Raw genomic sequence first — 14,609 nt, 5'->3', positions numbered from 1 at the left:
GAGCCTCATCCAACCTGGTGTTCATTCATTCACCCTTTTGTTTCCTCATTCAGACAGACATGCATGGGAAAACGATCCCTATGTTAGGGACAAAGTTGTCAGGTGCCTAGATAGGAACAGTCAACACCTAGAGCGCTCACATTTTAACAGCTGTGTAGCTAAGTCATAGAACAACTGCAAGCATAAGAGCTTGAAGCTTTGTGAGTCGTCATCTCACCCCACCCCCATCTGTCTCTTGCAGTGCACCAAGACGTGTGGAGAAGGTTCCCGGTACCGGCAGGTGGTATGTGTGGCAGAGGACCAAAGTGAAGTGCACAGTGCACATTGTGACTCAGACCAACGGCCTCCAGACCGTGAGAGCTGCAGCCTACAGCCCTGCGAGTACGTGTGGATCACAGGAGAATGGTCTGAGGTACTGTCCTGGGGAATCTGTGATGCCTTCAGTGTAGGAGCAACAGAGTAAAGGGGACAGGAAACCTACCTTCCAGGTCTGCTTCTGAAAATCACGGGTTCTCACCCAATGCCAAGTTCCCTGAGTTCTGCATTCTGTGAGTCACCTTGATTTCCTTTTACTAGAGATAAAAAGGGACTTATGACAGGGGCTAATAATTCATAGGATGCCTTTAAGTGCTAGCAGAAGATTGTATCTTGAGGCTAGGGAGAAAGCTAAGTGAATAAGAGTGTTTGCAGAACAAGCATGAGGACCCAAGTTCCAATCCCCAGAGCCTATATAGAAACTGGACATCATGACTTGAGCATTTGTGACCTCAGCACCCCTACTGGGAGATGGGAAGTAAAGGAAAGAGAATGCTTAGAAATATATGATCCGCATATCCTCTTGTACACAGAGGAAGGAAAGATAGAAACCCTGTCTCTAAACAAGGTGGAAAGTGAAAACCAGCACCTAAGGTTGTCCCCTGATCAACATACACCCTGTGACATGTGCACACAGATGAACTTCAATACACACACTAAAAAAAATAATATTTCAGTGTAGGGAGATGCTAGGTAGAGGTAAGGGGCTGGCCCATGTGACCAGACACTCTTTTATGGTGATAATAGTTGTACATGAACATGCATTCACCATTACCCCACTGGAATTCTCAAAAAAAGGACAAAAGTCTGGACATGTGGTCTCTTAACTTGAAAAGGGGGCCTAATATTTTTATTTGAAAATATTTTTAGGCAAAACCAAATGCTTTCTGCCATCCAAGTGTGGGTTGACCATTTAAGCACCTTGGTCCCAGCGAAACCAAAGAATGTTCTGTGATATCTAGTGACTCTCAAGCCTTATTTTTCCCCATGGGCTCTTGAGGACAATGCCTACATAGATACCTTTAGTTAGTAATAAAACAATACCAATAACAGCATGGTTATCTGATCTTCAAACTTCATGGTGTTTTCAAAGCACTAAAACATCTAAACTTCAAAAACATTGCAATTGCCCAAAAGAACACAGACATTCAAAGTAGAAGCACCTTGGTTCACAGTAGAGGGGATAGCAATGGTAGATAACATACACATTCACCTGGGGTCTCTCCACATAGACCAGAAAGTTCCCCCCCAAATGACATATTTGCCTCTAGTGATATATTTGCTGCCTGTTGAACTGTGTCTGTACTCAAATTGGTCCAAAAAGTCTTTCCCAACCATGACCCCCGACCCTGTACTCTATGGCACTGATTTTTGTCCTCTCAGAAGATGTCAACATTAGGAGGTATGTCTGGTTGTCACAACTCTGACAGGGATATGTCTGGTATCTGATAGGTAGAGTCCAGGGTCATTACAAAGTGATGGACATTGCACTGGACCTGACCACAACACACACTTATATATCTGAGGTCTAGAGTTCAGAGTAAAAAGCCCTACTTTGATATGTCTCATGTGTCTCCAGACAGCAAGAAGAGCCCTTAAACAGTGAAGGGAGATGGCTTAGTGGATACTGTTCAAGCATGAGAACCTAAGTTCAGATCCCCAAGGCCCATGTAAAAAGCCAGGCATGCCAGCACATATTTGCAATTGCAGACCTTGTAGGCAGCAGCAGAGAGTCCTCCCTGGATCCCCCTGGCCATCCAGACTAGCCAATCAGTGAGGTCAAGGTTTAGTAAGAAACCTTTCAAAATAGAAAAAGCATCCAGCATTGAACTTTAGCTGCTACATTTGTGCCTGTGATCATGTGTGTGTGTGTGTATGTGTGTGTGTGTGCGCACGTGCGCGTGTGCACGCACACACACACACACACACACACAAAGATAGAACATTAGGATATACATTTATACAATTGCCACCTAGGAACAGGTGAGTCCAGATGAGCATTCAGAAAATTCATTGACTGGCTCAAGGCATAGCTTCCAAACATTCGGATCCCAGCAAGGGAAGTTTGGGGAGGGTGTCTGGATACACTTCCTCTCTTCTCATTCTTTTGTTCTTCTGCTCCTTGTCAGACATGGGCTTCTGGCTATTTCAAGAGACTCACCTCCCCTGGCTCTCAGAAGCAGAGAGCTCTCCCTCACACTTCTCCTTCTGTCCATCCACAGGTCTTTCTGTCTCTGTGCCTTCCCAGCCTTCTGCCTCCTAGCAGACTCTTCTTGGCTCTGGTTCCTTCTGGCTGTAGTTGCTACGCCTCCCACTCAGTCAATACTGGTATCTTCCTCTCGGTTAGCCTCTTATATGGGGCTTTATTATGCCGAGAGACTTGTGGTCTCTTTCTGAGAGTCATGATGTACCTGTCTGTAGTTTTAATGCAGCCTCAATCATCAACAAACGAGAGAAAGAATGGCTTTGTGTACATGTACATGTGTGAGCATAGTCATGTATACATGTGTTTAAGCATATGTGGAGACCAGAGGGCAGCCTCAAAGGTTATTTCTCTCTTCCATGGTTTTGGACCCTGAGTGTCTTATTACACTAGAAGTCACCAAGTAGGCTAGGCTGGCTGGTCAGGAAACCTCAAGGATCCATGAATCTCTGCCTCCACAGTGCTGGGATTTCATGTGCATGCCACCACTTCTGGCTTCTTCTGCCTGGGTTCTGGGGACCAAACGTAACTCCTTTGAACTGCACAGCAAACTCACCAAGTTGTCTCCTCAGGCCCAGAAGAGCACCTTTTGGGACATAGCTTTCTACAGAGTTTCAAGTATGCTATGGATTGAAAGCTAACCTGCATATTTTATAGCAAACAATTGGAAACAGATTTGGGGACAAACACAAGGACAACAGCACAGGGCCAGGGGCTGCAGGGTCAGGGACTGCAAGGATGTAGGCAGGGAAAGGCTGGCCCCAGAACACCTTCTAGAAACTGTGCTTGAAGATGCTAGAGCCACTGGAAGCCATTCCCTGACTCTGGGCCCTTTGCTTTGGTAGAGTTCTCTGTGTTTTGCTCAACGTTCACCCCACCTGAGTGTGTGGGGCCTAAAACAGACATGTGAAGAGGGCTGAAAGGAACTTGTGTAACTCCTCAACAGGAGGTCTGAAATGCAGTCCTGGAGAACACAGCAAGTTTGCATTCCTTTGTTGGTGCAGTCAAGTTAGACAATGAAGTTACCCATGATGAGCTTTATACATAAGGCCACAGCATGTGGAGTCTACTTACCACACAGCTTCAGAATCCAGCATGGGAGAAGTTGGAAGCCGTCAACTGTTCCCTATCATGGCTGTCAACCGACCCATAGTGTCGAGTTGTTCTGGATGCTTTTCAGGGGTTCCGAGGCCTCTGACCGTAGTTGCGGACCAGGTTTGTCAGCAAATGTGTGTCTCCTTAGGAAGCACAGCTCTTGGGCATGCTGCTTTTGCTTTTGATTTATAGGGGTTGGGGTCTCAGCATCTGCCTTCTCTGGTATACAGCCTTGGGGAAGTCAGTACAGACTGAGACCGCAAAGGCATGAGGTCATACCCTCTAGAACACCCACAGCTCAGTTAGGCAGAGCTTGTCAACATTGCTCTGCACTGAGACACTGGGGTAGCCTGAAGTGCCCTGGCCAGGAGTCAGCTGGGTCTTTCCAGCATGTGAGTGGCAGCCAAAGAAGGAAGAAATAAGGATGGCCCATTTCCAGGTCTCCAGCCAGCTGGGAGGGAGGGCTCAGGGACGCTCAGCGTGTCTCTGGTTCACTGCCTTCCAGCTTGTTGCTAGGATTTCTTCAAGGCCCACCCAGAAAGGTTAAAGGAAAAGAAAATGGAGTGGCTTAAAGGGACAGGGCAAGAGGTGCCAGGCAGACATGATGACTTTTAAATATCCTTAGGGATTAATGATAATGGGTCCCTCACCCCCAAAAAACATGACGTGCATGTGACATGCTATTCAGGAGCTCCTCTCATGTCCTACAGAGCCCAAGGTCTGGGGAAGAGGTATACAGATTGACCCCACTCTGCATTTCTGCTGTGCCTTTACAAAGAATGGCCCTTACTCAATGACACTACCTAGAGGTGTCCTCTGAGTGACATGGCTGTAACTTAGTTTTATTTTATTATTTCTATTAGCGCATGTTAATTATAAACTAAAATGGGCTTCATTATGAAAATTTCATCCAATTACCCTCTCTTTCCCCCTCCTATTCCCCACTGATCCCCTCCCTTCCCTGCTAGTCCTTCTTTTACCGTGTGTGTGTGTGTGTGTGTGTGTGTGTGTGTGTGTGTGTGTGTATGTGTGTGTGTGTGTGTGTGTGTGTGTGTGCATACATGTGATATGTGGTTGAGTTTCATTAGTGTTGCTTAAAGGAGCATGGGTAAGACGTTATTTACTGAAGTAAACTACACCACCATAGAAAATGTTTCTCTCTCTCTCACCAACCATTAATTTTGTACAGCTCCTCAGAGAGGGGTGGGGCTTGTGAGCTCTTCCGTCCATCATCAGAGGCTGACTGGCACAATCTTGTGCAACTCTAATACAGGTTGTCATAGCTTCTGTGCACTCAAGAGTGCCACAGCCATACCATGCCCAGAAGGTTCCAGAATTCCAAGAAACTCTTCATCCTCTGGCTCTCAAATTCCTTCCCTTCTGCCCTTTTTTCCACAATCTTCCCTGAGCCGCGCACATGTGCAGAAGGGGGTCATAGGATGTCTCATTTGTGGCTGAGCACCCAACAGTCTTATTTTCAGCTTCGCCCAGTCATGTGTCTCTGTAATTACTGCAAAAAAGAAGCATCTCTCACCAGAGCTGACAGCAGCACTAAACCAGGGACATAAATGTAATTATTTAGGAGGCAATTGACAGAGTGTCACGTCCACCACTGCCCAAGTGGCAAACTGGAAGTGTGCGAGTAAAACTGTTGCTGACAATTCTCTCACCTGCAGAGCACATTCTGTCATGGTGGAAATGGGGAGGGAACTTCCAGTGCAATCCCAGCTCGGTTTCCCTAGGTCCTACAGTCAAAGCATCCGGTGCCTTTAGTCGATATGTGGCAATCAGCCACAATTGCTTGTACTGTTTGGGGTGGGGGTGAGCGGTGTTTTGGAAATCTCCCTGACCAAAATTCACAGGGAGGTAGCCCACCCCATCACTGAGATTTCATCTTGTTATCTGTGGTGTGTGAGGTCAGCTTTACCCACCTTTTCAGGATACCATTTTTAGACTTTGTATTTTTAGTTTTACTTTTTAACCGGCTCACCAAGTATCACACTTCCTTGCACCTTTTTCATATGCCCTTGGCTTACCCCTCAAACCATCCTCTCTCCCATCTCCCTGCTCTGCCCACCTTCTCCGCTTAAGCCATGCAACCCCAGTATCCCTCCTGATGTTTTCACAAGTTCTAGTACCCCCTCCCCTGTTCCACTCTCAATCACCCTACCCCACCCCCGTGATGGTCCCTTTCTAGGTTCCTGGCTTCTATACATACTCACTCCCACATAAACATGCATATGTAAAAATTAGCAGCTGGGACCTGCAAATGAAAGAGAGTCTGGGTTATCTCACTTAACAGATTGTTTTCCACTCCACCCATTTTCCTGCAATTTAATAACTTCATGTTTAGGAATGGCTGGATTAAGTTTCATTGTATATTGCACTGTATTTTCTTAAAGATTTTATTTTTAATTATGTAGATATGTATGCATCTGTGTGAGGCTGGGCACCTTAGTGTAGCGCTCAATGAGACCAAAAGAGAACGTCAGGCACGACAGAACTGCGGTTCCAGTGATGATTGTGGGTGTTGGGAATCAAACTCAGTCCCTCAGTGATTAAGACAAGTACAGACTGTTCTTCCAGAGGTCCTGAGTTCAGGTCCCAGTAACCACATGGTGGCTCACCAACCATCTGTAATGGGATCCAGTGCTCTTTTCTGGTGTGTCTGAAGACAGCTACAGTGTACTCACATACATAAAATAAACAAACAAATATTGCTCCACATCTTCCTTATCCATTCTTCAGTTTATGAACGCCTAAGCTGACCCCATTCCTCTCTGTTGTACACAGAGCTGCAGTAAGTATGCAAGTGTCTGGGTACTGGAGTATAGGGTCTTTTGGGTACATTTCCAGAACAGCATATCTGGGTCACGTGGTTGTTCTAGATTTTGGTTTTAGGGGAAACTTCTGCATTGATTTCCATAGTAGGCACATCAGTTTACCTCCCACAGTGAATAAGCTATCTCTATTTCTATAAACTTGCCAGGATTTGTTTATATTATAGTAGGAATTCTGACAGGAAGAGATGAAATCTCAAAAACTTATAATATGCATTTCCCTGGTAGCAAATGATGCTGAACACTTTCTAAACATTTTACTTGCTGTTATCTTGGTTAGTTGATTGGTTGGTTGGTTGATTGGTTGGTTGGTAGGTGAGTGGGTGGGTGTGTGGTTGGATTGGTTGGTGGTTGGTTGGTTGGTTGGTTGGTAGGTAGGTGGATTGGTTAGTTGGTTGGTTAGTTGGTTGGTTGGTTGGTTGGTTGGTTGGTTTTTCAAGACAGGATTTCTCTGCAAAGTTGCTGTGCTGCAACTCACTTTGTAGACCAGGCTGGTCCTGAACGCAGAGATCCACCTACCTCTGCCTCTTGATTGCTGGGATTAAAGGTGTGTGCCACCACTGCCCAGACAATACTTCTAAAAATTATTTGTTCAGATCCAGAGGCCATTTTTAATTGGGTTGCTTGAGTCTTTTTAATTTTTAAAACTTTTATATCTTTAGTAATCCTTGGTCAAATGTATAGCTGACAAACATGTTCTCCTACCTTATAGGCTGTCCCTTAATGCAATTAAGTCTTTCCTTTGCTGTGCAATGTTTTAATTCTATGGGGTCTGATTGTTGGAGTTATTTTCTGAATGACTGGACTGGTCAGAAAATCTTTACCTATGTCTAAAGTTTGGAGTGTTTTTTTCCTTATTTTTTCCTATATTAGTTGTGGAGTTTAGAGTCTTACATTAAGGTCATTGAGATATTTGGGTTTGATTTTGTGCAAAGGAAGTGATGAGGTCCAGTTTCAGTTACCTAACCTATAGAAATCCAGTTTTCTCAGCACTGTCTTCTGTGCAGGCTGCTCTCTCAACTAATGTGTACTTTTGACATCTTTGTCAAAGATCTTGAGGTTATAGCTGGGTAGTTTATATGTAGATATTCTATCCCAGTGGTTTTCAACCTATGGGTTGTGACCCCTTGGGGGAGGTCACATATCAGATATCCTGCATATCAGATTCATAACAGCAGCAAAATTACAGTTATGAAGTAGCAACGAAAATAATTTTGTGGTTGGGGGTCACCACAACGTGAGGAGCTGTGTTAAAAGGTTGCAGTGTTAGGAAGGTTGAGAACCACTGCTCTGTTCTACTCCATTGATCTACCTGTCTGTTTTCATGCCAGTACCATGTTGATTTTATTACTGTGTCTCTCTAGTATGACTTGAAGTCAGAGGTGATGGTTCCTCCAGTATTATTCTTTTCTCTAAGGATTTCTTTGGCTCATTGGTGCTTTCATGAATTTTTATTTTTATTTTCCTAAAAGAATGACATTGGAATTTTGATGGGGACTGTACTGGTTCTGTAGATTGCTTTTGGTAGGATGGCTATTTTCATACTATAAATCCAATCCATGAGAGGTCTTTTCGTCTTCTGACATCCTCCTCTGTTTGTTTCTTCAGTAATTTAAAGTTCCACAGTAGAGGTCTTTTACTGCCTTGTTAGTTTTATTTCAGGGTTTCTGTCTTTGAGTCCATTTATGTGACGAATTGCATCTATGGATTTGCATATGTCAAACCACCTCAGTGTCTCTGGAATAAAGCCAGTTTGGTCATGATATCTTTGATATGTTCAAGAATTTAGTTTGCAAGTATTTTACTAATAATTTTGTGTCTGTTTTTATCTGGGATATTAGCCTGTCCTTTGCATTTTTGCCATATACTTACAATCAATAAGAGTCACATGATGACATGACTTAGAAGAAAAGAAAGGAGAGAGGTGGCTTGGTGGCCAAATACTAATTGGTAGCTAAAGAGAAAAGAGAAACTGGGGGAAGATGGATGTGCAAAGCAGAGCCCCACAGAGAACGGGGGACTAAATGGAGGGCCTCTGAGAATGTGACTCACAGGTCAACTGCAGGCTCCTTTCCCCCTCCACTTTTGGTGGGTTTCCAACATGGTCTTAGAGGTCCAGGAAGGGGGAGTCTGGTGGCAGATGGATATCTTTTTCTTCTCCGGGAGTCCCAGAGAAAGAAAGGTTTTGAAATGCCTGCCGAGTGAAGCCCTAGTTTGGAAAGTGTCCTGGGGAACTTGCTGTGGCTGGAGGTGAAGGGTGAAGGGTTGAGAAGATAGGTAAGAGAGAGCATTCTGCAGTTTCCACAGGAGGGCAAACTCGATGTGGAGGATGGAGGCCTTCTGTGACTGTCATAGGAAATCTTTGAAATGTCCCCTCTTGACCCCTTTCTTTTCAGTGCTCAGTGACCTGTGGAAAGGGCTACAGGCAAAGGCTGGTCTCCTGCAGTGAGATTTATACGGGCAAGGAGAATTACGAATACAGCTACCAAACCACAGTGAACTGCCCAGGCACACAGCCTCCCAGCGTCCATCCCTGCTACCTGAGGGACTGTCCTGTCTCGGCCACCTGGAGAGTTGGTAACTGGGGCAGTGTAAGTAGGGGGCTTGGGTTGTCAACTCTAAAACCTCAAATCTTCTCTGAACCCTCCTGCCTGCTTACAACTTGGCATGGCTGATAGGAAGAGAACTGGTTATCTAAATCCAAGCTAAAAGTTCATCTTGCTTCATCCAAGGAAACTGCAATTCACCAAGGTTTGTCCTCCATTTTTTTCATTTATATAGTGGACGGCTATGAAGATGAAGTGAGTTAATATATCAAAAGCACTTAGATTTCTGTGGCTGGTTTCACGTTACATTTTTTCCTTTTTTTTTTTTCTACATTTTTACTACACTTTTTTTCCGACAACCCTTTAAAATCTGACATCTTGCAAGAGATGCACAGGATACATTTTGCTTGCTTCCATTGTTAAAGACTCTATGTTCCAGTCTGTTTCTGTAAAGAGGACTTGGTTTACTCGGGGCACAAAACAGAAGTCTAATGAGCATATTTGGAAAACCCGTTGCCACAGTTTTCTGGCTTTGGGCTATGAAGCTCTCAGGCAAAAGTGTGTGATGTGATGAAAGTTGTTGGGATTTGAATCCCAAGTTAATGAGGACCTTGAACAGATTCCTTAATCTGAGCCCAGGTCTTCCTTCTGTAAAAGCAAGTAGTGGCAGTTCTATCTCATGGGGTTACTATGCAGTTTAATGGGGGAGAGTGTATGTATAACTACAGTATGACCCATGTGTATAAATGCTTCATGTAGAAATGGGTATTATATATAGAGAGGTAGAGTATATATGTTTCATATATATGGAAATATATATGGATATAAAATGCTTAAGTGTATATATGTGAAGCTTAACACAACAGCTGCTCTTAGTAAGAAATCAGTAAATGCCAGTTGCTGTTGCACAGCCTGGGACTCCAAGCTTCCTGTCATCGGATGCTCAGATCTCTCAGGCTCCAGAGCCACCCCCTGACTCTCCTTTTCCCTCCAGTGCTCAGTGTCCTGTGGCATGGGAGTGATGCATAGATCTGTGCAGTGTTTAACTAACGAAGATCAACCCAGCCACTTATGTCCCACTGATATAAAGCCAGAAGAAAGAAAAACCTGTCACAATGTTTATAACTGTAAGTCACTCAGCTGAAGCCTTCTTTGTCACGGAGGACAAAGTGACTTTTCATCTGTCAGTCCATCCGTTTTAGAGATGTAGTAATCCTCTGTGTGTCTGTGTGATGTGCTCATGTGGGGGTGCGGGGTGAGTGCCCATACTTGTATGCTCAAGGTTTTGGAAGACAAGGATTGATCTCAAGTATCTTCCTCAATTGCTCTCCACCTTCCTGTTGAGACAAAGTTGCTCATTGTACCTAGAGCTGACTGATTCATTAAACTGACTTCCAGTAGACTTTCATTCTGTCTCCACCCCCAAGTCCCGAAATTACACAGTGCACATTCACACCCAGCTTTTCTATGTGGGTCCTGGGGTACCAAGCCCAAGCCCTCATGTTGGCCTGGCAAACACTTTACTGACTGAGCTATCTCCCTCTCCTTGTCTCTCTTCTCCCCACCAAGAGCTCTCTCTCTCTCTCTCTCTCTCTCTCTCTCTCTCTCTCTCTCTCTCTCTCTCTCTCTCATCTACCTCTTGGACAGTTAGTGCAGACTGTGTGATGTACTCTGTTGGTAGATACTGAGCATCTAAGACTACTGCCTCCATTTTTATGACTTGTGTCACCTAGGTGAGTTACCCCAGAACTGCAAGGAGGTAAAAAAACTCAATAGCGCCAGCGTTGATGGGGAATATTTCCTGGCTGTCAGGGGAAAGCCACTAAAGGTGAGTATTGAAGTCATTGTTTGCAGAATGTTTTCATAGTAAGGTAACCGTATCACTCCTTCTGAGTGCCTCTGCTGGGTCCTTCCTTGTGTATCTTGCAGGTATTCTGTGCAGGGATGCATTCTGACTATCCCAAGGAGTACGTGACGCTGGCCCATGGTGACTCAGAGAACTTCTCCGAAGTTTACGGGCACAGGTAAGAGGCTCGGTGTCAGAAGAGCTCAGATGCCTGAAGGTTCCTAGAGAAAACCATCCCATTCTTACCAGAATGCTATCTCCACGGCTTAGGTTGCACAACCCAACAGAATGTCCCTATAACGGGAGCCGACGGGATGACTGCCATTGCCGGAAGGATTACACAGCTGCTGGCTTCTCCAGTTTCCAGAAAATCCGAATTGACCTGACCAGCATGCAGATCATAAGTAAGTTCAGGGAGGTATCCCACAGTCTTGAACACCTCCTAGACACTCAGGGGACACAGGTCCTTTGAGTAGGTAGGTACAGAAGGAAAGTCACAGAAGGTGATCCAGGAGTGACAACCCTACCATATGCTTAACAGGCCAAAACTTTGTTCTTTGTGTTCAGTAGGGAGCTCCAGGGCCTATCAGATGGCTGCCTGTCTTCGTCAGGTTTCCGTTGAATGAGGAAATGAAATAGATAAATATTTGGAAGTTTCACCAATCAGGGTGGCATCCTAGTAAGCATGGCCTTGGGATCAGGACCTTAAGGTTATGAAAGGGTTAGGCACCAGGTGTCTATACAGAGAAAGCAATAAAGCAGAAAGAAGTTTCTAGAGCACCAGAAACAGCAGCCAGGAAACCCTGTAGCAAAGTCATTTGTAAGACACATTCGCCTCCAGATGGATCTTCCCAGCACAAAGCACACATGCACTTAGGCAGAAAACTAATTTGATCTGATTGTTGATTTATGGAAGAAAAATGGATCCAGAATTACCTTTCCTAACAAGCCCGTGCACAGTCTGACTTCATACTCTGGCCAGCACTCTGGTTCTGCTGGCCACATTAATCATTGCTGCCGGTAAAGATAACTAAAATATCTAAACACATTCTCTTGAATAGTGAAAGAACAGAAACAATGAAGGATTAATTTTTTTCTCATTAACATTGCACCCATAATATTACCCTGGTTCCCTCTTAAGTTAGATTAAATGTGATTTTTATGGAGGGTTTTTTTTTTTTAATTTGCTGTCAGCTATACAAATTAGACCTAGATGCAGTGTGGGTCTGCAGTTTCTTTGTTAAGAAAAATCGGCAGAGGTTGGGTGTGGAGGGGTAGCTCATGAGTCTGTCCCCGTAGCAAGCATTGCCTTTAATCCTACCCAACTGAGAGGCATTTCCTTAGTGGTGTAGTCATGGATAAGTTTCCCTTTAAATAACTCCTCACCCATGTAACTATAAATGACTGTAATGAAACTTATTGGGTCCCACACATAGACAGTGAAGTTCTTGGGAAGAAAAGAAGTTGAGTGGGCATAGGAAGGGGAGAAGAGAGGGTAATGGGGTGAATATGTTCCAAAGATATCATGTGTGTGCACCGATGTGTGTGCATAAGTGTGGGTGAAGAGGCCATAACCCACCACCATATATAATTAATATTTACTAATGACAACTTTAAAAAGAGAAGGACCCCAACGAAGAGCTACTAAAGTGACTGAAGATGTCTTTGCTTGAGAATGGGAATCCCAGATCTTTCTCCCTCAGAAGCAGGACTTGCTGTGGGAAGTGTTGGGCCTGGAGCTGTTTCTGAAAGGGCAGAAAGATAAAAACAAACGAACAAACAAAAACCCTACCCATCCCCCAGAGCCACCATCTGCAGACCTTCTGCTTGCTTGCTGCTGATTCTCCTGTGTGTGTGTGTAGCAGTAACGGGGTTACAGACAACTGTGGGTCCCCATTGTTTTGTGGCTTTTTCCCCCTTTTAAACTTTAAGCTAGCCCCGAACTTGAGAAATTGCCATTAATAATTTCAAGATGTGCCTTCTAATTGTTCTACATTCTGGCAAGAATAGGCCTTGGGCCACAGGAGGACAGGAGACACGTTGGGGATGGCCCCTGAGTGGCTGGAAATACTTCCCTGGCTTCTTGCCCTGTCCTTAAGCTGGGGACGCCGGGGAACAGGAGGTTCACCCGTGCTCAATCACACTGTGCTTAAGTATTCCTGTTTATGTAGGAATCAATTCTAAGGTCATGTTAAACCTCTTGTTGGCTTCCATACTCTGCCGAGACAGACAGTCAGTGCTGATAAAGCCCAGGGAAAGCTCTCAGAACCGCAAATGCAATAGGGAAACACCACAGCACATCTGGATCCATTTGCTCACTAATAATTCAAGTTATTTCTTTCTCTCCCATTCCTCCTCCTCCTCTTTCTCTCCTTCTCCCCTCCTCCTCCTTTTCCTCCCCCTCCTCCTCCCCCTCCTCTTCTTTTCTCTTTTTCTTTCTTCCTCTTCCTCTTCCTCATCTCTCCATCAATACCCTGTCCCTTCCCTACTTCTCTCCCCCTTCATTTCTTCCTCTCCCTTTAACCCATCCCCCACCCCACAGCCACTGACTTAGAGTTTGCAAGGACAAGTGAAGGGCATCCTGTTCCTTTTGCCACCGCTGGGGACTGCTACAGTGCTGCCAAATGCCCACAGGTATGTCCTCAAGCCTTACCCTTACCAGGAACCCTCTACTTGTGCTGCTTCTCAGGCCACTCTGCCCATTGCCCCTATAGATAGAACTAGAACAGTCGATCAGGGGACAGTTTAGCTGCATTGTTCCATCCAGGGCCTCACTAATACTTTTGGAGTATTCGGCAAGATGCATCAGGTATAGTGGTCAAGACTTGTAAACGAATCAGATGTTGGAGGCAATGACTTGATTCAATAAATTATGGCTCCTCGAGCAAATGCTGTGGTCAGTAGAATGTTGGATAATGCTTAAAGATGGGCTTTTCATCCACAAAATTCATTTCTCTGGTATAAATATTCTCCCCATAACTGATTTAAACTGTCACCAACAGTATGTCACTAAATGAGAAGACGTGGATAGAACTGACTCTTTAAAAAAAATCAGCATAGAACCAAGGTTGGTGATATAGGTCGGAAATCTCAGGTATTTGGGAAGATGAGGCAAAGGGTTAGAAGTTTGAAGCCTACCTAGGCTGAAAGGAATTCCAAACGAGCTTGGCAGCCTACTGAGTTAGACCTTACCCCAAAAGAGCTTACCCAGCATCTGTACACAAGAGCACAGATTCAACCCCAACACCGGCCCAAACAAACAAAGAAACAGGAACAAAAAATATTTCAAGTGATCCTCAGCATAGCCATTTGTCATTATAAATTCTGAATATTATAAAATATAGAAAAACACACATGGGGCTATGAATGAGAAACCAATATCAGAAATAGAGTATGTAGCATGATACCATCTATGTGTTTTAGGTTGCTTTTCAGTGTGTGTGTGTGTGTGTGTGTGTGTGTGTGTGTGTGTGTGTGTGTGTGTGTGTGTGAGAGAGAGAGAGAGAAAGAGAGAGAGAGAGAGAGAGTGAGGGGGGTTGTAGTGCTTGGGATTGAACCCAAGGCCTCACGCATGCTAAATACCTGTTGAACAGTTGAGCTACTCTACCTGACCGTTTTTCTTAATTTAATTTTTGAGAATTTCATATGAGTAGTGAGTTTACATTATTCCAACCCCTCCCTCTCGGTATGCTTTTGAAAATGTGTATTGATAGAGAAAAACTTCAGAAGGAGTATTTTTTTAAAAAAAAATCAGTGGGTGTTTT

The 14,609-nt window shown here is 44.5% G+C and overlaps 1 protein-coding gene across 3 annotated transcripts in view; it reads left to right on the top strand.

The window, feature by feature from the left end:
* The window catches only part of Adamts9 (ADAM metallopeptidase with thrombospondin type 1 motif, 9), a 171,609-nt gene that overhangs the window by 137,296 nt on the left and 19,704 nt on the right, over positions 1 to 14,609 (top strand). For 2 of the 3 annotated variants that reach the window (NM_001429136.1, XM_087657557.1), the window contains 7 exon segments: positions 242 to 412; positions 8,850 to 9,044; positions 9,994 to 10,126; positions 10,733 to 10,827; positions 10,929 to 11,023; positions 11,116 to 11,249; positions 13,388 to 13,479. In NM_001429136.1, the coding sequence (NP_001416065.1) occupies positions 242 to 412; positions 8,850 to 9,044; positions 9,994 to 10,126; positions 10,733 to 10,827; positions 10,929 to 11,023; positions 11,116 to 11,249; positions 13,388 to 13,479 (915 nt within the window). 3 annotated transcript variants of the gene reach the window in all.

The sequence above is a fragment of the Rattus norvegicus genome, chromosome 4 (assembly GCF_021556685.1).
Source record: "Rattus norvegicus strain SHRSP/BbbUtx chromosome 4, alternate assembly SHRSP_T2T, whole genome shotgun sequence".
Lineage (NCBI taxonomy): Eukaryota > Metazoa > Chordata > Mammalia > Rodentia > Muridae > Rattus > Rattus norvegicus.
This window is presented reverse-complemented; position numbering and strand designations above follow the sequence as displayed.